General features: G+C 44.0%; 1 protein-coding gene across 1 annotated transcript in view; it reads left to right on the plus strand.

Moving 5' to 3' along the window:
* Positions 1 to 22,156, plus strand: part of XPR1 (xenotropic and polytropic retrovirus receptor 1) — a 2,667,923-nt gene that overhangs the window by 1,994,245 nt on the left and 651,522 nt on the right. Inside the window, 1 exon segment of the mRNA XM_044085740.1 lies at positions 4,109 to 4,141. Within this exon segment, the coding sequence (XP_043941675.1) occupies positions 4,109 to 4,141 (33 nt within the window).

A 22,156-nucleotide genomic window follows, 5' to 3' on the forward strand; every position in this document is an offset into this window, starting at 1 on the left:
TTACAAAAGTCAAGGCTAATACCATCCCAAACAAGGACTTTCTTGGGCTGAATTGGACACAGTAAAACAAATGGCATTCCTGACTACAGAAAACAAAAAGAACTCCTCTATACTTCTTGGCACTAACAAAACTGAACAAGTTAACAGCAAGAAAAGTACTGCAGGCCTTGGGCTTCATGGCATCATGCATAATCTTGGTTCCATTTGCCAGACTACATATGAGAAAACTACAGTGGTACCTAAAGAATTTATGGTCCCAACACAGACACAGTCTAGAAACAGAAATCCCACTAATTCCATGCTTAAAACAGGAGTTCCTATGGTGGGCTCAGGCATGCCAGTCAAACCCAGGCCTACCCTTTCGCAGATGTCAAGCAAGCCAGACCATCACAACAGACGCTTCAGACCTAGGATGGGGCACACATGCTGGACAAATGCGCAAGGATTGTGGACACAGGATCAACTTCAACTGCACATCAACCTAAAAGAAATGCTGGCAGTAAAACTGGCAATCCAAAAGTTCAAACCATTTCTCAAAGAGGGCCAGTTGATGATAAGGACAGACAACACCACAGTCATGTGGTACATCAACAAACAGGGAGGCACTCATTCATACCCCTATGCAGAATGACCTTGGAGCTGTGGACCCTGGCACTCAGCTACAACATCCAGTTACAGGCAATATTTGTACCAGGGAAAGACAATACCCTAGCAGACATATTAAGCAGAACCACTTCGGATGCCCACGAATGGAAGCTTCATCCGACATCTTCAAGACCATCTCAAAGAAATGGGGAATGCCACAGATAGACCTATTCGCATCACCTCTCAATCACCAGCTCAAAAATTCTGCACAAGGACATTCCACCCATTAGCATGGAAAGTGGATTTGCTCTCTTTCAACTGGAAAGGCCTAACAGCATATGCATTCCCCTCTTCCTTTGATACACAAGGTACTACTGAAAATCAAGGAAGAACGCCCAAGGATAATCCTGATAGCTCCAAACTGGCCAAGACAACACTGGTACCCACTACTGAGGAGCATGTCTCGAACAATATGTGGACAATTCCCTGATGCCTTTGATGTTAACGCAGAACAACTACAGCATCATACATCCAAACCTAAAACCTTACAACTGACTGCATGGAACATCACATAACAGCAGCTATTCCAGAACTTTCCCAAAGAGTTAAAGACATTATTCTGAAGCACGCAGACCTTCAACAAGAAGGAACTATGCTGGAAAATGGAAAAGGTTTGTCATCTGGAGTACGGAAAGAGGAAAAGATGTGTCAAACATAGATATGCCTAACATTCTGGAGTATCTGGCGAACTTCTTCATTCAGGCCTGTCCTACTCCTCCATCAAGATACATGCATCAGCTATTTCAGCAGAATACAGCTTTGATACACCTGTTTTTCGCACCCTTTGCTCAGACAATTCCTCAGAGGAATCAAGAATGTAAAACCTCCAAGGAAACCACCATTACCAGCTTGGGATTTAAACTTTGTGCTAGAAAAGTTGACACTAGCACCCTTTGAACCAGCAGCAACAGCAGACCTACAACACCTGTCATGGAAAACTGCTTTCCTACTGGCAATTACTTCAGCAAGGAGGGTTTCAGAACTACAGGCCTTAATGGCAGTGCAACCCTTCCTAATCTTCCACCAAGATAGAGTGTCCATGAGGACTAATCCTACATTTATGCCTAAGGTGGTATCCAGAGTGTCTTTAAACCAGGCAATCCACCTACCTACCTTCTTTCCCAACCCACAAAACAGAGGGAAAGAATACTGCATACCTTGGATGTACATAGACAGCTACGCTACTACTTGGACAGAACAAAAATAGCAGAAAGACTGACCAACTTTTTGTAGCCTATGCAACAGGAAGGGAAGGAAAAGCTATTTCCAAACAGACAATCTCCAAATGGATAGGAAATTGCATACGATTCTGTTACTCCTTCCATGGAAAACCAATTCCACAGAACATAAGACCTCATTCTACAAGAGCAACAGCCACTACCACAGCCTTCTTACGAGGAGTGGCAACCAAAGACATTATTGAGGCGGCTACTTGGACCTCCGTGCATACATTTGCCAAGCATTATAATTTGCCTCTATATTCCAGATCCCGAGCAGGGTTTGCCACTGCTGTACTGCAAGGGATCCTAAACACACCATAATCTACTTTTATCCTCCTCCCTAGTTGGCTATGGTATTCTACCCACTTGTTATGACTGCAGATGCATCCATGAAGGACATAGTACAGTTTTGTACCTACCATAAATGTAGATGTCCGAACTGGATAGCATCTGCAGTCAGGATTACCCTCCCACCATCCCTCTGTGGTACTCCTAGGGTGTTTACCCTTCTAATAGCTAGCTGTTGGGGAGTCTTTTATGGTGTATTTGTTTGTGTATATGTACATACATGCTTATTGTTGTGTTTACCTCTATCTATTTGGAAACATTGGCATCTATCCAAATTTTAGCCTGCAAGAGGGCTACTGGCATCTGGGGCAAGAAACACTGAGGAAAATGGCGTCGGCTGATGCCTTTATACCCGAAGACCAGCAGAGATGACGTCGGGTGGAGTGCGACATCAGCCGAAGCCGGACCCGGACTTTGGAATCCGGCCGACTGAAGGGCTGCCTGACGACAGGACAACCCACTTGTTATGACTGCAGATGCTATCCAGTTCGGACATCTACATTTATGGTAGGTACAAAACTGTACTTTATAGAGGCTGCTACTTGGACCTCCGTGCATACATTTGCCAAGCATTATAATTTACCTTTATACTCTAGATCCCGAGCTGGTTTTGCCACTGCTGTTTTGCAAGGGATCCTAACTACACCATAATCTCTACTCATTCCTCCTCCCCTAGTTTAGCTATGGTATTCTACCCATTTGTGAAGACTGCAGATGCATCCTTGGAGGACATAGTACAGTTTTGTACCTACCATAAATGTAGATGTCCGATAGGAATGCATCTGCAGTCAGGATTACCTCCTCCTTCCCTCTGAGGTACTCCTAGGGTATTTGCCAACCTTCAGCTAGCTTGGGGGGGATCTATTATGGTGTATTTGTTTGTATATATGTACATACATGCTTATTTTGTGTGTTTGCTCTCTACTATTTGGAAACTTTGGCATTTATCCAAATTTAGCCATCCAAGAGGGCACCTGGCATCTGGGGCAAGAAACACTGAGGAAAATGGCGTCGGCTGATGCCTTTATACCCGAAGAACTGCCGCAATGACGTCGGGTGAAGTGCGACACCAGCCGAAGCCAGACCCAGACTTTGGAATCCGGCCGACCGAAGGGCTGCCTGACGACAGGACAACCCATTTGTGAAGACTGCAGATGCATTCCTATCGGACATCTACATTTATGGTAGGTACAAAACTGTACTTTTTGCACCTACCATAAATGTAGATGTTCGAGTATATTCACTGTTGCAGTCCTGGTTACCCACCCACCATCCCCCTCTTTGCTGGGACTATTCTGTACTTCTCAACTCTATACAACCGCATTTTTCATATTAGTCAAAAATATCCAAGTTATCAGAAGTGTATAAAGTGTTTGCATGTTTGTGCAGTGTTACACTAAAGTTATTTCACAGAAAATAGCCATTACAGAGGATATTGCGCAAAGTACTGTATTTTGAAGAGTTTATTGTGGATTTGAATGTTTTTACAAGCTCACAGAACAGTTTGTTCATACATAATTACAAGAGTCATGTTTTCAATGTGTTTGTACATACTTTGTGGACATGGCAGATGGATTTTTAAAACCCAGTGCACTTGTACTTGACAGTAATATTGTGTTTGAGCAAGATTGTGACATTTTCATACAGGCTGCATTTTCTGATAAAGATGACTGTACAAAGGCATTTATTCTGCTTAATTTAGCTGGGTCAGAAGGCATTGAGAGGGAATGTTTATTTGTGTATGCACCTGCTATGTGTACAGGAGAGAGAGAAAACCATCATATTGTTGTACAGGCTGAGTCAAGGGAGGATGCTGAGTGCTTAAAACGTAAATTTAGAGAATTCTGTAACACCCAGACAAATGTTACAATGGAAAGGCACTTATTTTACACAAGAAATCAAAAGCCTGGTGACGTAGTTAAAAGACCGTAGTTAAAAGAAACAGGCCCAAGCACATTGCAGCAACTGTAGCCCCTGCAGCACTCAATTTTAAACCCCAGAGTTTTCCAACAAATTCCAGACTTCGCACAGTGTCAGTGAATCATGAGTGAGTCAGCAAACTCAAAGCATGGGCCCAGACCCAGTTTCATTGCCAACTGTCATAATTGTGGTGAAGTCATGAATTTAAAGGGAGAAATGTTTAGCTTTTGGTTAACAATGCCCCAAATGCAGTAAATGGAATAGTTTCAAAAGGGTTTGTAAATCAAAAGGCCCACATTCTTTTGAAAGGGAACATTTTAAGAAACAGATTGATTAATTAGAAAGCTGAGACCTTATTCTTTGACAGTGTGTCAGTGCTTCATGAAACAGTTAATGCAGTAGATTTAAGGGCAAAGTATGAAGTATTTTGTACTGTTCAGATAAGTGGCATACCCATAGAGCTCGAAGTTAATACAGGTTCCATACAATGTTACGTCAGCAGAAACATTTGCTAGTGTGTAATGGTGATCGCCTTGATTTGGCAAGATGTGCGAAGCTTGTTGCTTATGGAGGTGAATAAATTCAGAACCGAAGGCTCAGTAGTACTTTCATGTTGCTCCCAGCAGAGTGGAAGAAGCTGTGACTTGTTTTTTTATGTGGTCAAGAGGCGCAGGTCCAGTCATTACTAGGGCTCAGAGATAGTTTGAAAATGGGACTGCCTTCATTTAATAAGGAAGTCCACCATGTTATGTTACAAGACCACTACTCTAATTTTGCCCAGTACATTTTTTTCCACCTATGCTGATCTTTTAGAAGACAAACTAGGCAAACTTCCAGTTGTGTACTCCATGAAGTTAGACCCAGAGGGCAGTCCAGTTATCAGGTCAGCACTTAAAGTTCCAGTAGCCATGCAGAACAGAGTGAAAGCTGAGTTAGATAAAATGGTGCGACAAGGTGTGATTTGTCCAGTTGTATCGCCTACTGAATGGGTATTTTCTGTGGTGGTAGCTCTTAAGAAAAGGTCAGATGACATCAGAATATGTATTGATCCATGAGATTTGAACAAAGCACTAAAAAGACCTCATCATCCAATGTGCACTGTCAAAGAAGTCACAGCCTTGATGCCAAATGCCACTGTTTTTTTCTGTCTTAGATGCAAAGAGTTCATTTTGACAAATTCAGCTTGACAAACAATCATCAGTGCTAACTACGTTCAGTACTCAGTTTGGCAGGTACAGATTTTTGAGAATGCCATTTGGGATGAATTCTGCAAGTAAAGGTTTTCATCGTGCAGTGGAGCAAATGTTGTTCTTGGTATTATTGTGCTATTATAATACACAACATACTAGTAGGAGGTCATGGTGAAGCTGAACATGACAGAAACCTTAGAAAACTTCTGGAAAGAGCACACCAAGTGAATTTTAAGCTCAATACACACAATTGCAAATTCAGGCTGCAAGAAGTTACTTATAGGTTCATAGGTTCATACTAGGCTATCTGCCCTAGGGCATTTATATGCCTAGCCAGAGTGTGTTTGGCTTTCGCCACCCATTTTAAATTAATTTTGCTATGCCCTTTTTCGAGGTTAGTATACTGTGCCTCTGTCTAACAGTGACACAGAAGTGATACCCGGGGTAAACCTACGATCTCCCATCCACTCATCAAGATTCCTCTTGAAGAGAGTCAATGAGGGACTCTGCCTAACCTGGACTGGGATTTTATTCCAGAGTGAAGGGAGCCTCTGGGTTATGAATCTGTCCCTCCAGCATGTCCTATTTATTTCAGTGCTGAGGTTCAAGTCTCGAGCGCGTAGCTCGATGGGATTTGGATTTTCTGAGGTGCAGCATGTCCATTAATTCTGGGTTGGACATGGCTTTATATGTCAGGCACAGAAAGCCTCTGAGCAGGCTGTATGCCACTGAGTAGAGCTGGAGTTTCTTTAACCGGGCAGCATATGGCATCTGTTTGAGCCCTTTGATCCTCTTGGTGAGGTACTTTTGGGGTCTTATGCTGGTCATTTTTTACTAATACAGGCCTATAACCAGACCCTTCTAAGCAAACAGCCAGACAGTGTTGAAGCCCTGCAACATTTTCTTGGCATGGTTAACTATCAAGGCAAGTTCATTCCAGACTTGAGCCAACTTTTATCACTGCTTAGAGAGCTGACACATAAAGATGTATCCTGGTCTTGGTTAGAGCAACACCAAAGAGCATTTGATGTCCTGAAACAGCGAATTGCTAGTCCACCAACTCTCAGATATTCTGATGTTCACAAACCAGTTACATTTTCCTGTGATGCTTTGAAATTTGGTCTTGGTGCATTTATTCTACAAGAGGATCAAATGGTTGCCTACGCATCAAGAACTCTTACCCAAACTGAAATGCAGTATGCCCAGATTGAGAAAGAGCTTTTGGTAATTGGAGTTTTGAAGTTCTATGATTATGTTTATGTTAGACCTATCCAGAGTGAAACAGACCACCAACCTCTAGTCACTATCTTGAGAAAGCCTATGCATTCAGCTCCAGTTAGACTGCAGTGTATGATGCTGAGATTGCAAAAGTATAATTTCAATCTTGTCTACAAGAAAGGCAAACTTCTTTATCTTGCTGATACATTGTCCAGATCACTCAGAAACACTGCAGAACAGCATGAGAATGGGAACCTTGATTTTGAAGTCCTGGAAGTGAGAAATTTTTCTTCCACATGTTTTGATGAGCTGAGAGATCACACAGCCACAGATCCAGTTTTATAAAGGCTCAACCACTTTGTCAGTCAAGGATGGCCGTCAAAGCATTCTAGTTTACCTCAAGAAGTGCAACCTTATTTTCCATACAAAGATGAGATTTTATCTGACAAATGTATCATTATGAAATGTCAAAAAGTAATAGTTCCAAAGTCCTTGCAAGAAGAGTATATTGCTGTCTTTAATTGTAGTCACCCAGGAGTTGATTGTATGAAAAGAAGGGCAAGACTGCTAGTATTGAGGCCTTCTGTGCCACAAGACCTTGAGAGACCACTTTTTTCTTGCTCCGTGTGTGATAGTACTAAGCCATTGTCAACAGAAAGAACCACTTCAGCAAAAACAGATTCCGGAACTACATTGGTCGAATAGCCACCGACATGTTCGAGTGGAATGGTCAATATTATTTGGTGTTAGTAGACTACACAAAATGGTTCGAGATTGACTTACTACCTAACCTAGCATCCAGTACTGTCATTACTAAGATGAAGCATCATTTTACAGTACATGGTAGTCCGCACAAAGTTATTTTTGACAGTGGCTCACAGTTTACAAGCCAGTGGTTCAAAAGATTTGCTGAAGAATGGGACTTTGCTCATGTCCCAAGTAGCCCTGAGTACCTGCAGTCAAATGGTTAGGCAGAACTTGCAGTTCAAAGTGCAAAACAGTTACTACAGAAGTCAAAACAAGATAATAGTGATGTTTTCTTGAATCTCAGAAATGTTCCTTGTGATAAACTTTTGTTGAGACGCACCAAAACCACATTACCCATCAGTAGTCAATTGTTGGTTCCATGTGTTAAGAACAACAGGTCAGTGAAAGTCAGTCTGTTGAAGAAGCACCTAACCCAGAAGTCCTGCTATGATAAAACCACCAAACTGTTCAGTCCATTGTGAGAAGAAGTGGTAAGGATGTAAGCATCCAAAGATTATGATCAGATTGATGTCATGAAGAGTATTTGCCCAGAGACGAGATCATACATTGTGTAATCACAAGGAGTAGACTTTAGTGGAATCGGAAGCCTGTACCGCAGCACATAGCCTGTGAGAAAGACTCTTTATCTCAGAGTGAGTTGTCCGGTGTTCCAATTCCAGAGAAAGTTCCAGAGGACATTCCTGTTTTTGTGATGAATCCAGAAGTTCCTGATATGAGGTGTTCACCAAAGACTTTCCCCGTTGCTAAATTTAGTCCAGATTGTTATATTACAAGATTTGATTGCATGTCTAAACTGTGTAACAAATACAAAGCAACTTGGACATGAATATTGTGTTTTGTTTCTAATGTCTGTAGTAATGCATGTCTAGCTCTAATGTTGTTTTTTTCAAAGGGAAATCTTTTTAAGAGGGAGGATGTAGATCAATATATGTGTATGTACCTTTAAGAAACTATCCAAGGGCTTGCACAACTGTATAAATACTGAGCACGTGCAAGTCTGACTGCCATTTTGTAGTAAGCTGTTGAGATGCAAGCATGTATGTATGTGAGGTCCGTTTGTTAACCAGTTTGATTGTATTTTATGATGCTGCTATTCATCCTGATGTGTTTCTGTGTATTAAAGCATCTAAATGAAATACTCCGCCTGCTTGTCATCTGTGCTAGAGAAGGGCGAACGACAGGTTCCTTGGACTGGTTTTCCTTGTATGGCAATCAGTTCTGTTTTTGGTTGGCCTGAATGTCACCTTTATGCCCTACGTTATGCAGGGAGTGTTTGGTGATGTTCGGTGTACCTTTAAAATAACAGGAGTCTTTAGCAGACTGGCCAAACGTAGGGCCTGTGTGGCATGGGAACCTATTTGTTTTGAATACTGCAGCAGCGAAGGCAAGGACATCTACCTTTATTCCAATAAATTCAAATGAGGACACTCCACGGCAAATAAAAGCAACCGTTTAATAAAATGCATTTTATTAAACGGTTGCTTTTATTTGCCGTGGAGTGTCCTCATTTGGATTTACTGGAATACTGTTTGCTGTTTTTCCATTTTGAGACACTTTACCCCTGTGAGTGGTTTTTGTTTACTTTACATCTACTGTTATGGTAAAATTTTACACAACTCTTCTTTCTTCCTCCTTTTCGAAATGGACGGGGCAATTACCTCAAACTTCCTCACAGAATGTATCTACTTGCAAAAAATCAGGGGGTATTTGATACACCATGACCCCAATTAACTTCACTTTACTGCCTGGATAGGGTCTTAATTCCTTTTTTTCACATTTACTGAGAATATGCAGCAGGTACTAATGGAGGTAAGAAAGCCTGTTACTAGAAAATCCTATATTAGCAAATGGAAAAAGGTTTCTAGATGGTTCATAGGTAGGTACTAGGCTATCTGCCCGAAGGCATTTATAAGCCTAGCTGGAATGTGTCGGCTTTTGCCGCCCCCTTTGATTAGTTCCCTGTGCCCCTGTCCAGCAGAGCCATTGAAGTGATCCCTGGGGTTAACTTTCTGTTTCCATCCACTCGTCAAGGTTTCTCTTGAAGAGGGTTAGCGAGGACCTCTGCCTAATGTAGATTGGAATCTTATTCCAGAGCATGGGAAGTCTCTGGGACAGGAATCTATCCCTCCAGCACATCCTATTTATTGTTGTGGTGAGGTTTAGATCCCTGGAGCATGTGGCTCGAGGGGATATGGTTTTCTTTAGGTGGAGCATGTCCATCAGTTCTGGGTTGGACATGGCCTTGTATGTCAGGCAGAGATCACCTCTGAGTAGGTGGTATGCAACCGAGTACAGCTTGAGTTTCTTAAGTCGTGCTGCATAGGGCATCTGCTTGAGGCCAGTGATCCTCTTGGTGAGGTACTTCTGTGGTCTTTCCAGTTGTTGCAGGTGTCTTGTAAGATACATCCCAAATGGGACATTGTACTCTATGATGGGTCTGATGAGTGATGTGTAGAGGGGCCCAATGACCTCTTTCGATCTGGATGCAAACCCTTTTGTGATTAGGTGGGCCACATAGAAGGATTTTCTAACCACTTTGGCAATGTGATTATCAAAGGAGAGGTTACTATCTACTTGAGTCCCCAGATCCCTTATTATGTCTTCTTTATGTAGGGAGCTACCACCTATGTGGTAGTTTGTGGGTACTTTGTTTTTTCCAAAGGGGATGACTATGCACTTTTTGGCATTTAGCTTGAGGCCATGGTTTTGACACCAGGTATCTGTCTCAATGAGACCCTTTTGGAGGATGTCTGTGTCAGCTGGAGAGTCAATTATAGCCCCTAGTTTGCAATCGTCTGCAAACTTGGTCAGTCATAATCCTCCTGTGTTTGCCTGTACCTCTGAGAAGTATATGCCGAACAGGAGGGGTCCTAGGACTGAGCCCTGGAGAACGCCACTTGTAACCGGTTTAGAGTCAGACCTAGCTCCCGCAACTCTTACCATGTGGGTTCTGTCCGTGAGCCATTTGGCAACCCATTTCGTGACGTAGGGGTTTATGTTCAGGCTGGTGAGCTCGTTTATAATACCTGAGTGGGGAATGGTGTTGAAGGCCTTTGCGAGGTCTAGGTAGGCTGTGCAGACCACCTTTCCCTCATCTGTAGCCTTGGTAACTGTGTCAAAGAAGTCCACCAGGTTTAGGAGGCATGATCTGCCCTTAACAAAGCCGAACTGTGTAGGGTCCAGTGTTTGGAGGTTTCCAATGTCTCTGTTAATGAGATCCATGATGATGTGCATAGCTTTGCAGACCAAGCTAGTCAGGCTTATAGGGTGATAGTTCCCGGGGTCCGTTGTGGCTCCACCTTTGTGGAGTGGAATAACTGTTGCTGTGCGCCACTCTGTGGGCACGTAGCCTGTGGAGAGGCTGAGTTTAAACAGTGTGTTTAGGTGAGGGGTTAGTTCATCTTTGAGCTCATGTAGGACGCAGCCTGGGACACCATCCGATCCCATTGATGCTGTGTATTTGACTTTGGAGAGGGCTGTTTTAACCTGAGTGTGATTTTAGGGGCACTGCATTCTTTTGGTATAGTTATGGGCCCATTTGGGGGTGAAGTTTGCACTGAATCTGTCTGTCAGGATGTTGGCTATATCGGTCGGTTCAGTGTATTTTGTGCCATTCTGCACTAACTCTGAACAGATCTGAGACTTGCCACTTAGAATCTTGACATAGCTAAAGAATGCCTTGTGGTTATCTTTGGAGTCCATGGCAATTTTTCTTTCGAAGCTAGCCTTGGATGATTTTAAGCGGGAATGTAGTTTCTTGCAGATACTGATCAGGGATGTCTTCCCTTCTTGGGATTTTACTCTTTTCTGTACAAGTTTCCTCCTTCTATTTTGTAGCTTGTTTATGGCAGGGGTCCACCAGACTGGTTTCCTTTGCTTGGGGGAGTGAGTCATGGTTTTGTTTGGGATAGTATGATCCGTGCATTCTTGTAGGTGCCCGTAGAGTGCATTAGTAAAGGATTTTGCAGCTTGGACAGCATTATCCTTTAGCATAGGGGCTTTGAAACTTCCCAACTCGGTCTTAAGTAATGTGAAGTTTGCTTTTGAAAAGTTTTTCACGGTGGTTTCTTTGACTGGGGGTGGTGGCAGAATGTGGATATTCAGGGTGATTAGTTTATGGTCAGATCTAACCAGTAAGGGGTTGACGTCCTGTGTGGAACACCGGTCGCCCATGTTGGTGATGACTAGGTCCAATATGTTGTCACCTCTGATGGGAGTGTTGACCAACTGGTAATTTGAGTTTATAAATTCTAGGGAATGTTGAGCAAGGGAGTTTGTACTTGAGTAGTTCTCCCAGTTAATGTTTGGGTAATTGAAATCACCCAATATCAGGCTGTTTGGTAAGACCTTTATGTTTCCAGGAATGCCGAGTGGGGGTCCTGGGGCATGGTGATTGATCTGTAGCAAGCTATAATATGAATAGCAGTGTTGCCCTTTGTTAGTTGCACGTGAATGATCTCTGAAGCATCGTGCTGTGTCATTAACCTGGAGGTGTGGGTATCCTTTATGAATATGGATACTCCCCTGCATTTTGTATTTCGGTCCGGGTTTTGTGGCCAAAATGTATTGTATGAGTTGTAGCCTGGTAGTGTTGGGGTGCTCTCTGGAGCCTTAAACCAGGTTTCTGTTACTGCACATATATCGATTTTCTCCATACTGAGGAGTGCCTCGAGTGCGTGCATTTTGAGGTTTAGACTTCTGGCTTTGAAAAGCATTACCCTCAGCTTTTTGTTACTTGTGCTATTTACGGCGGTGGGTTTGTCTTTTGAGCCTTGCGTAAAAAAGGCACTATGGGGGTGGCAAGAGCCTTGGCCAGTATTCAAAAGCCTAAGGGTGACAGGTGCAAGCTGTCTCTAGCGAAGCAGCGTGGCTTGTTGAGCATGTCATCCCAGGCTGACAGACACTGAATCCCCTTTGAATGACACCAGAAGCTTAGCCAATTGTTGAAATTGATAATTTTTTCTCTATACTGTGGTATCATTCTTGGCGAGGGCAGGATGCTACTCAGGGTCAGGGTCATACCGGCCTGAGCCACTTGATCAGAGAGCCCCTCCATGTCTCTTTTCATGTAGTCCAGGGAGGTATGGCTCAGGTCATTCACACCAACATGGACAATGACAGAGTCATATTTGTATTTGTTCTGGAGTGACCAGAGTGCTTGTGTTATATGGCGGATCCAGGCACCCGACAGGCAGTTAACAGTAACTTTCTCCTTGTTCAGCCTAGTGAGTGGGACGTCAGTGTGCCTGACTATAGAGTCACCTATTACTAGTGTGTTGGGTATGTTATTTTGCCTTAAGGGCTGTGATTGTGTTGCACACTGGTTTTGTGAAGTATGTGTTTCATGGTTTGTGTTGGGGGGTGGAGGTTGCTTGGATGTCTGCTTTTGTAGGTCTCTGTTGCTTTTGCAGATTTTTATTTAGAGCCTCTTGAGTAGTTTTCATGTATTTATGTGTGTTTTTTGCCGGTGCTGGTTTCATAGGTCTGTGCGAGACTGGTGGTGTGATGCAAGTAATTCCCTTCTCCTCTTGACTGCCTGGTCCAGTCTTGGGTTGAGAGAGCTTAACCTCCAGTTTGGCTGTATAATTGCATCTCTCACATGTATTAGAGTTTGGTGGAAGAAGGAGAGGGTTGCCTGTGTACATGAGGCAATTGTAACATTGCCTCAAAATGGCCAGATTCACCAGTTGGACCAGAGAGTACACCTGAAACTGCCCTTTGGACATGCCTGGATAGGTACAGTCAACTGTTTTGCTGATTGGCAGGTAGGGTCAAATAGAGAGCCTTGTCCTTCTCTACAGTATAGGGGGGTCTAGTGCTAAGGTTTATTAGTGCTTGCTATGAGTTTTGAGCAAGTGCCAGGCTGAGAAGTGAATGGTTTGTGTGCTTAAGTTGAAAGTTTGTCTAGTTCCAAGGGAAGAAATGAAAAGTAGACTTGTGGAGCCAGGAATAGTTATACCCTAGCTAACCAGCACTGCCCGGCGCGCAAATGTGGGTTTTATAGCAGGGAAATTAAAGAGAGAGAAATTAGCCCAAAATGGCCAATAAACTACTAGTTTCTGGGCTGAAACCACTCCTTCAGGGACAGATGGGCTGCTCAAAGCTCCCTCTCTCACAGTGAACAGAGAAACTTCCTTCTATCCAAGTAAGATATGGGCAAACACAGAAACTTGTAACACAGCCCTGAATTCAGCACTAACCTGAAAACTGGACTATACTAGCTTAGAAAGGTGGGAAAACAAGTATATATATATTTTTTTTCAGAAAATAAAGCAGATACAATAAAAAAACACTTTAAATGCACAGAAATGGCTGTCACACTTGAGTGTGTAGCCAACCACGTAACCAGCACCTACGCTGGGTTAATTGTTCTCTGGTTTTACAGTATTTATGTGCGTTACCATCCTATGGCAATTCTTACTCCTCCATCAAGGTTCATATATCTGCCATTTCAGCATGTCTGCCCATTGATCCTTCTATTTCAGTGCATTCTCTGCATAAGAGGCCTCCTAGAAAACCACCTTGGATTTCCATAGCCAACTCTGGTACTGTCTTGATAGAACTAAAAGTTTCAGAACTTCCAATCAGTAGTTAATTTTTTGTGAAGGTGAGAAGGGGCAACTCACATCAAAACAGACCATTTCCTAATGGTTGTTTAAGGCTTTTACCTTTTGTTATACTCACCACAACAAAACTATTCCAGGCATTGTCATAACCCATTCTACCAGGGACTCAGCTTCATCTGTGGCTTTTGGAAAGGGTTGTATTCTACAAGTAGCAGCTGGATCCGATATACATACGTTTACAAGGCATTGCAAGTTTGATTCCTTCTAGAAGTCCAGATCAAATTTTGCTAGGACCATTCTTCAGGGGTTCCTGGAATCTTCTTCTACCTCCCAAATGTAGTTAGCTACAGTAATCTTACCCATACAGCTAAGGCTACTGCAGCAGTGATCAGTAATGATGAACATAGTACACTTGTGTATCTAAACTTACCATAACAGTAGATGTTTCAGTGATCACTGCTGCAGTAGCTACTCCCGCCTTCCACTCCCCTAGTTTTTTTGTGTTTATGCCAGGATTTGAACACTTATTTTTGTTGTTCCTAGTACTGTCTTTTCAGGGCTCAACCTCCTCCTTTCTGTTGGGATGAAAGGTCTGAAGGGCTAAACCTGTCTTTTTAGTCTGCTTATCTCGAGCTGGCTGACTGGGAGTGTAGAATTTTCCCTGAAGATTTGGAAGCTGGCCAGCTGTTAAATCCTTGTCAAGATATGCTAAGGCTATTACAGCAGTAATCATTCAAACATCTGCTGTTATGGTAAGTTCACTTGCATAACTGTACTTTCTTTTGTCATTAATGTTTGCATGAGTGGAATTATTATCCACCATCTTTCTAGATTAGGAGGAGGGTCTTTAGGTTTTTGGCATGATTGCAGTTTGTTTTATATAGATGAATTGATATTAATTGTTTCTAATATTTATGATATGTATCATATGTGTATAGTTGTACACTCTGAAATAACTGTGTCTGGGAGTAATTACAATAAAAGAAAAAGAGGAGGTATGAACAGCCACCTCAAATTAATTGTATTTTGATAACATCTGATCCAGCGATGGTTGTTAGAGTTAATGGTAATGGGCCTCATTTTGATGGCGTACAGTAGAGATCTTGTCGCTCCAAAAAGTGATGACTTATTGTTAAATAGCCTCTCTTTCAAACTGGTTCATTTACTTTATCCTCTGGTGTTAAGTCAAAGCCAATTGTGCATGATGTCCTTCAAGGATTCATCTGCAGTCATCACATATGGGTTGTCCTGCCTCAGGCAGCCCTTCGGTCGGATTCCAAAGTCTGGGTCCGGCGTCAGCTGATGTCGCCCCTTCCCCGACGTCACAGCGCCTGGGGTATAAAAGCGTCAGCCGACGCCATCTTCCTCAGTTTTTCAAAAGCTAAGTACCCCATTGGGGACTCTTTCTTGCCTCAGCTGATGTCAGAAAAAGTTAATAATTGTTTAACTTGTGGAAAACAAATACCTCATAAGGATTTCCACTATTACTGTCTCCCCTGTTTAGGCCCAGACCACGACGCCTCGGCCTGTCCAGCCTGCGCTTCTTTCAACCGACGCACTCTTAGACGTCGGTCGGAGTTCGCAGAAGAGTTTTTTGGGGATAGTTTTTTATACAAAATGCCGTCGGAAACCCCGACATCACATTTAATTAAGAAACGGAAAGACAAGGACCAACACACGTGGACCACGGTTTCGGCTGAAACCGCGGCTAGGCCTACCGCGAGTGTCTCGGTCTCGGCTGATACCGAGTCCGTGGAACTTCCGAACCCTGAATTAATACAACCGACAGCCTCGGTCCCGGAGGCCCCTACCGAGTCGGTTTCAGAATTGCCTTCCGAAACTGGTGTATTGGAATCTTCCGACACCATACCTTTAGACAAAGCTACACCAGCACGTGGTGCAGCCAGGCCTCCTGCATCCATGTCTATTAAGGCCTTCACCAGGGCTAAAGCTGCAAAGCACACTAAAGCCATGCCTCCCAGGGTTATTCCTCAGGGACCCTCTTCTAGTTCACAGATTCTAACCCTAGCAGAGGATCTTATCTCTTTGATTAGGGGCTCTCAGCCCCATCTGGACAGGGGCTTCCAACCCCCTCTAGACAAAAGGCCCAGGGTGGATCCCCCTGATCCCCTTTCCTCAGAGGAGGCCACTGCTGGCTCGGATCACTCAGACTACCAGGAGGAGGCTTATTCGACCTACGAGGATTCGGATGCAGAGGAATCTATTCCCTCAGCCTCCCCTCCTGAAGAGCTTTCCTTTGGGGAGACCCTTCACACTATGAGAGAGCATTTCAAATGGCAGGGCCAGGAATATTCTGATTCCAGGAAAAGACTAAGAACATTTCTTCATTTACCTCAGCATAGACCTTTGGCTGTTCCTGCTGTTTTAAATGTCATTGATGATGTGTATTCTGACTCTAGTATGACCCCTGACACTCTGCCTCCGGCCCCTGTTAAGCCCGATAGGTATTACAGGGTCCCGGACACACATAATTTTCTTTACAAGGCCCACTCTGCTGACCCTGAAACTATTTCACAGGGCCCTAAAGAGGATGTCCTTCATGGATGCATCTGCAGTCATAACAACTGGGTTGTCCTGTCGTCAGGCAGCCCTTAGGTCGGCCGGATTCCAAAGTCCGGGTCCGGCTTCGGCTGATGTCGCACTTCACCCGACGTCATCTCTGTTGGTCTTCGGGTATAAAGGCATCAGCCAACGCCATTTTCCCCAGTCTTTCTTGCCGCGTGGCGCCCGAAGCAGAAGCTGTTCGCAAGTGCCGGTCGGTCAGATCCAGAGATTACAACTTCCGAATACTACTTCGAAGACTTCTAAAAGCTAAGTACCCCGTTGGGGACTCTTTCTTGCCTCAGCCGATGTCAGAAAAAGTCAATAACTGTTTAACTTGTGGGAAACAAATACCTCATAAAGATTTCCACTCTTACTGTTTGCCTTGTTTAGGCCCAGACCACGACGTAGCAGCCTGTTCAGCCTGTGCCTCATTCAACCGACAACGCTTAGGCGCCGGTCGGAGTTTGCTGAACAGTTTTTCGCTCAGATTTTGCGTACATTATGCCGCCGGATCCTCCGACTACCCAGATTGTTAAAAACGCAAAGAAAGACCGACACTCGCGGTCCGCGGTTTCGCCGAAACCATGGTTAAGCAAACATGAGTGTCTCGGTTTCGGCGAAACCGAGAAAACTGATCAAAGCACAGCTGAATCAATGACTACTACTGAGGCTCCTGCTACCTTACTTGAAACGGCCTCAGAAATCTTACCTACAGTGGTTACTAGTGACTTATCAGACACCATCCCTTTGGTTGTCTCTACCCCAGCACGTGGTGCTGCTAGGCCTCCTGCAGCCATGTCTATTAAGGCCTTTGCCAGGGCTAAAGCAGCCAAATCTACTAAATCAGTGCCTGTTAAGCCCCTACTAGGCCCACTTCTAGTTCACAAATGCTTACTCTGGCAGAGGATTTAATATCCTTAATTAGGGATCTCAATCGCACGCAGACAGGGACTCTCAGCGCCCAGAAAAGAGACTTAGAGCAGAGCCCCCGAGCCTGTGTCCTCTGATGATTCCGCTGGAGGACTCCGATATTACAGACCAGCCAGAGGCTCATTTCTCCAATTATGAAGACTCAGATGCTGAAGAATCCATTCCAGCTGCTTCTCCACCAGAAGAATTCTCCTTTGGGAAACCTTACATGCCATGCGAGAACAATTCCAATGGCAGGAACAGGATTTCTCAGATTCCAGAAAAGACTTAGGACTTTTCTGCACCTACCACAACACAGGCCTTTAGCTATACCTCCTGTCCTCTCTGTTGTGGACGATGCATTTAATGATGTCTGCACTGCACCAGATTCCTTACCTCCAGCCCCTGTCAAACCAGACAGATTTTACAGGGTTCCAGACACTCATCACCACTTATACAAGGCCCCACTTGCAGACCCCGAAACCATATCCCAGGGGCCTAAGGCAGCAGCCTCGACCACAGCAAAAAACCCTATTCCTTCTCAAAGGGAAGCCAGGTCTTTAGACAGATGGGGCAAAAAGGTTTACACCTCTGCTACTCTCTCAGCTAGAGCTTTAAATTGTCAGTTTCACATGATACAATACCAAGAGTTTATGCTTGATCAGTTATCTAAAAAGCTATCCTCTGATGACTCTATAGATAAGAAATATATATTAGAAATGGTAAATAACATACAACAGGTTAGTAACCATTCCTTAAAATGTGGCTATGATGCACTGGAGGCTTCATTTAGATCAGCCATGACTGGCACATTGATAAGAAGACATGCATGGCTGAAGGAACAGGTCTTACCGGATCATGTTAAAGCTAAGTTATTAGATGCACCTATGGATAAGGCCAGTTTGTTTGGTACACCTGCCCAGCAGGTAATGAAGAAAATGGAAGAAAAGGCAAAATCTGTACAAACAGTTAAAGATTTCTTGCAGGTTCAACCCCCAAGGTTTAGCAGGAACTGGCCTGCCAAAAATTGGTCCTTTCCTGACTCCACAAGATCCCAAAGGGGCAGGAATAGACGTCCCAGAGGCAGAAATCAATCCAGAGGGGGTGCCTACAGAGGACGACAGTGGCAAGGTAATAACAGAGGCACAGACACAGCCACTGCCACTACAACAGCACAGTGACTTGATTCTAACTCCGCCTACCAGGGAACAAATAGCAGCACCATTAGGCGGAAAAGTAACCTTATTTTCGAAAAACTGGCACTATATCACAAAAGACAAGTGGATTCTACAAACCATACACCAAGGATACCGGTTCCACTTCCACACTTTACCAGTCAAAAGAGGAATGCCAAACCTGCCTCCAAATCAAAAAACAGAAGCTCTACAGCAGATAATGCAACTAACAAAGATGGGAGCTGTGGAAAAAGTGCCAATAACAGAACAAGGCAAAGGATTCTACTCCAGACTATTCCTAGTTCCAAGAAAGGAAAAAAGCTGGAGACCTATTCTCGACCTGTCCATCTTAAATACATACATCATTGTCCCAAAATTCAAAATGCTGACCCTCCAGCAACTTCTTCCCATGCTGGGCAAGGAGTGCTGGCTGGTAACTCTAGATCTCAAGGAGGCATACCTGCACGTCCCCATACGACCAATTTGCAGAAGATACCTCAGATTTCTTGCAGGATCAGAGCACTATCAATTCTCAGCATTGCCCTTTGGCTTATCTACTGCGCCCAGAGTATTCACAAAATGCCTGGCATCAGTAATCGCTCACTGCAGACTACAGGGAATCCAAATTTATCCATACCTGGACGACTGTCTGCTACAGGGGGACAACAAAAGCAAGCTGACAACAGATTTACAAAGGGTCATTTACTTGCTACAAGCACTGGGATACACAGTCAATTTACAAAAGTCAAGGCTGATACCATCCCAAACAAGGACATTCTTGGGCGCGGAATTGGACACAGTAAAACAAATGGCATTCCTAACTGCAGAAAAACAAAGAACTCCCTCTTTACTTCTTGGCACTAACAAAACAGAACAAGCTAACAGCAAGAAAAGTTCTACAGGCCTTGGGCTTCATGGCATCCTGCATAATCTTGGTTCCACATGCCAGACTACATATGAGAAAACTACAGTGGTACCTAAAGAATTTATGGTCCCAACACAGGCACAGCCTAGAAGCAGAAATTCCTCTAATCCCATGCCTAAAACAGGAGTTCCTATGGTGGGCTCAAGCATGCCAGTCAAATCCAGGCCTACCTTTCCACAACTATCAAGCAAGCCAAACCATCACAACAGACGCCTCAGACCTAGGATGGGGGGCTCACATGCTGGACAAATGCGTACAAGGATTGTGGACACAGGACCAGCTCCATTTGCACATCAACCTAAAAGAAATGCTGGCAGTAAAGCTGGCAATCCAAAATTCAATTCAGACCATTCCTCAAAGCAGGACATTTGATGATAAGGACAGACAACACCACAGTCATGTGGTACATCAACAAACAGGGAGGCACTCATTCATACCCCCTATGCAGAATGACTTTGGACCTTTGGAACCTGGCGCTCAGCTACAACATCCAGTTACAGGCAATGTTCGTACCAGGAAAGGAGAATACTCTAGCAGACATGTTAAGCAGAACCACCTTGGATGCTCACGAATGGATGCTACACCCGGACATCTTCAAGGCCATCTCAAAGAAATGGGGAATGCCACAGATAGATCTATTCGCTTCCCCTCTCAATCACCAGCTCAAAAAATTCTGCACAAGGACGTTCCACCCACTTGCATGGAAAGTGGACTAGCTCTCCTTCAGCTGGAAAGGTCTGACAGCATATGCATTCCCACCTCTTCCCTTGATACACAAGGTATTACTAAAAATCAAGGAGGAACGTCCAAGGATAACCCTGATAGCTCCAAACTGGCCAAGACAACACTGGTACCCATTGCTGAGGAGCATGTCTCGGGACAAAATATGGCCAATACCCCTGATGCCTTTGATGTTAACCCAGAACAACTACAGCATCATGCATCCAAACCTAGAACTTTGCAACTGACTGCATGGAACATCACATAGCAGCAACTAATCCAGAGCTTTCCCAAAGGGTTAAAGACATTATCCTTGAAGCCCGCAGACCTTCAACAAGAAGGAACTATGCAGGAAAATGGAAAAGGTTTGTCATTTGGAGTGCTGAAAGAGGAAAAGATGTGTCCAATATAGACATTGCTAACATTCTGGAGTATTTGGCAGAGCTTCTACATACAGGCCTGTCCTATTCCTCCATCAAGATACATGCATCAGCTATTTCAGCAGAATACAGCTTTGATCCACCTGTCTTTTCACATCCTTTACTCAGGCAGTTCCTCAGAGGGATCAAGAATGTAAAACCTCCTAGGAAACCACCATTGCCAGCTTGGGATTTGAACTTTGTGCTGGAAAAGTTGACACTGCACCTTTGAACCAGCAGCAACAGCAGACCTGCAGCATCTATCGTGGAAAACTGCTTTCCTACTGGCAATAACCTCAGCAAGAAGGGTTTCTGAACTTCAGGCCCTAATGGCAGTACAACCCTTCCTAATCTTCCACCAAGATAGAGTGTCCATGAGGACTAATCCTACATTTATGCCTAAGGTGGTATCCAGAGTGTCTTTAAACCAGGCAATCCACCTACCTACCTTCTTCCCAAACCCACAAAACAGAGGGAAAGAATGCTGCATACCTTGGATGTACATAGACAGCTACGCTACTACCTGGACAGAACAAAAAGTAACAGAAAAACTGACCAGCTGTTTGTAGCCTATGCAACAGGAAGGGAAGGAAAAGCGATTTCCAAACAGACAATCTCCAAATGGATAGGAAATTGCATACGATTCTGTTACTCCTTTCATGGAAAACCAATTCCACAGAACATAAGGCCTCATTCTACAAGGGCAACAGCCACTACCACAGCCTTCTTACGAGGAGTGGCAACCAAGGACATTATTGAGGCGGCTACTTGGACCTCCGTGCATACATTTGCCAAGCATTATAATTTACCTCTGTATTCCAGATCCCGAGCAGGGTTTGCCACTGCTGTACTGCAAGGGATCCTAACCACACCATAATCTATTCTTCCTACTCCCCTAGTTGGCTATGGTATTCTACCCAGTTGTTATGACTGCAGATGCATCCATGAAGGACATAGTACAGTTTTGTACCTACCATAAATGTAGATGTCCGAACTGGATAGCATCTGCAGTCAGGATTACCCTCCCTCCTTCCCCTCTGTGGTACTCCTAGGGTATTTACCCTCCTAATAGCTAGCTGGCGGGGGGAGTTTCTTATGGTGTATTATGCTTATTTTTTGTGTTTGCCTTCTATCTTTTTGGAAACATTGGCATTTACCCAAAATTTAGCCTTCTAAGAGGGCAACTGGCATCTGGGGCAAGAAACACTGAGGAAAATGGCGTCGGCTGATGCCTTTATACCCGAAGACCAACAGAGATGACGTCGGGTGAAGTGCGACATCAGCCGAAGCCGGACCCGGACTTTGGAATCCGGCCGACCGAAGGGCTGCCTGACGACAGGACAACCCAGTTGTTATGACTGCAGATGCTATCCAGTTTGGACATCTACATTTATGGTAGGTACAAAACTGTACTTTGCAGCTGTTACTACTAAGAACCCACTCCCCTCTGCAAAGGAGTCCAGGGCATTAGAGAGATGGGGTAAAAAAGTGTATACTTCTGCCACTCTTGCTATGAGGGCATTAAATTGTCAGTTTCATATGATACAGTATCAAGAGTATTTGTTAGA

The sequence above is a fragment of the Protopterus annectens genome, chromosome 10.part0 (assembly GCF_019279795.1).
Source record: "Protopterus annectens isolate FY-2018-M chromosome 10.part0, PAN1.0, whole genome shotgun sequence".
In the NCBI taxonomy this organism is placed as follows: Eukaryota; Metazoa; Chordata; order Ceratodontiformes; family Protopteridae; genus Protopterus; species Protopterus annectens.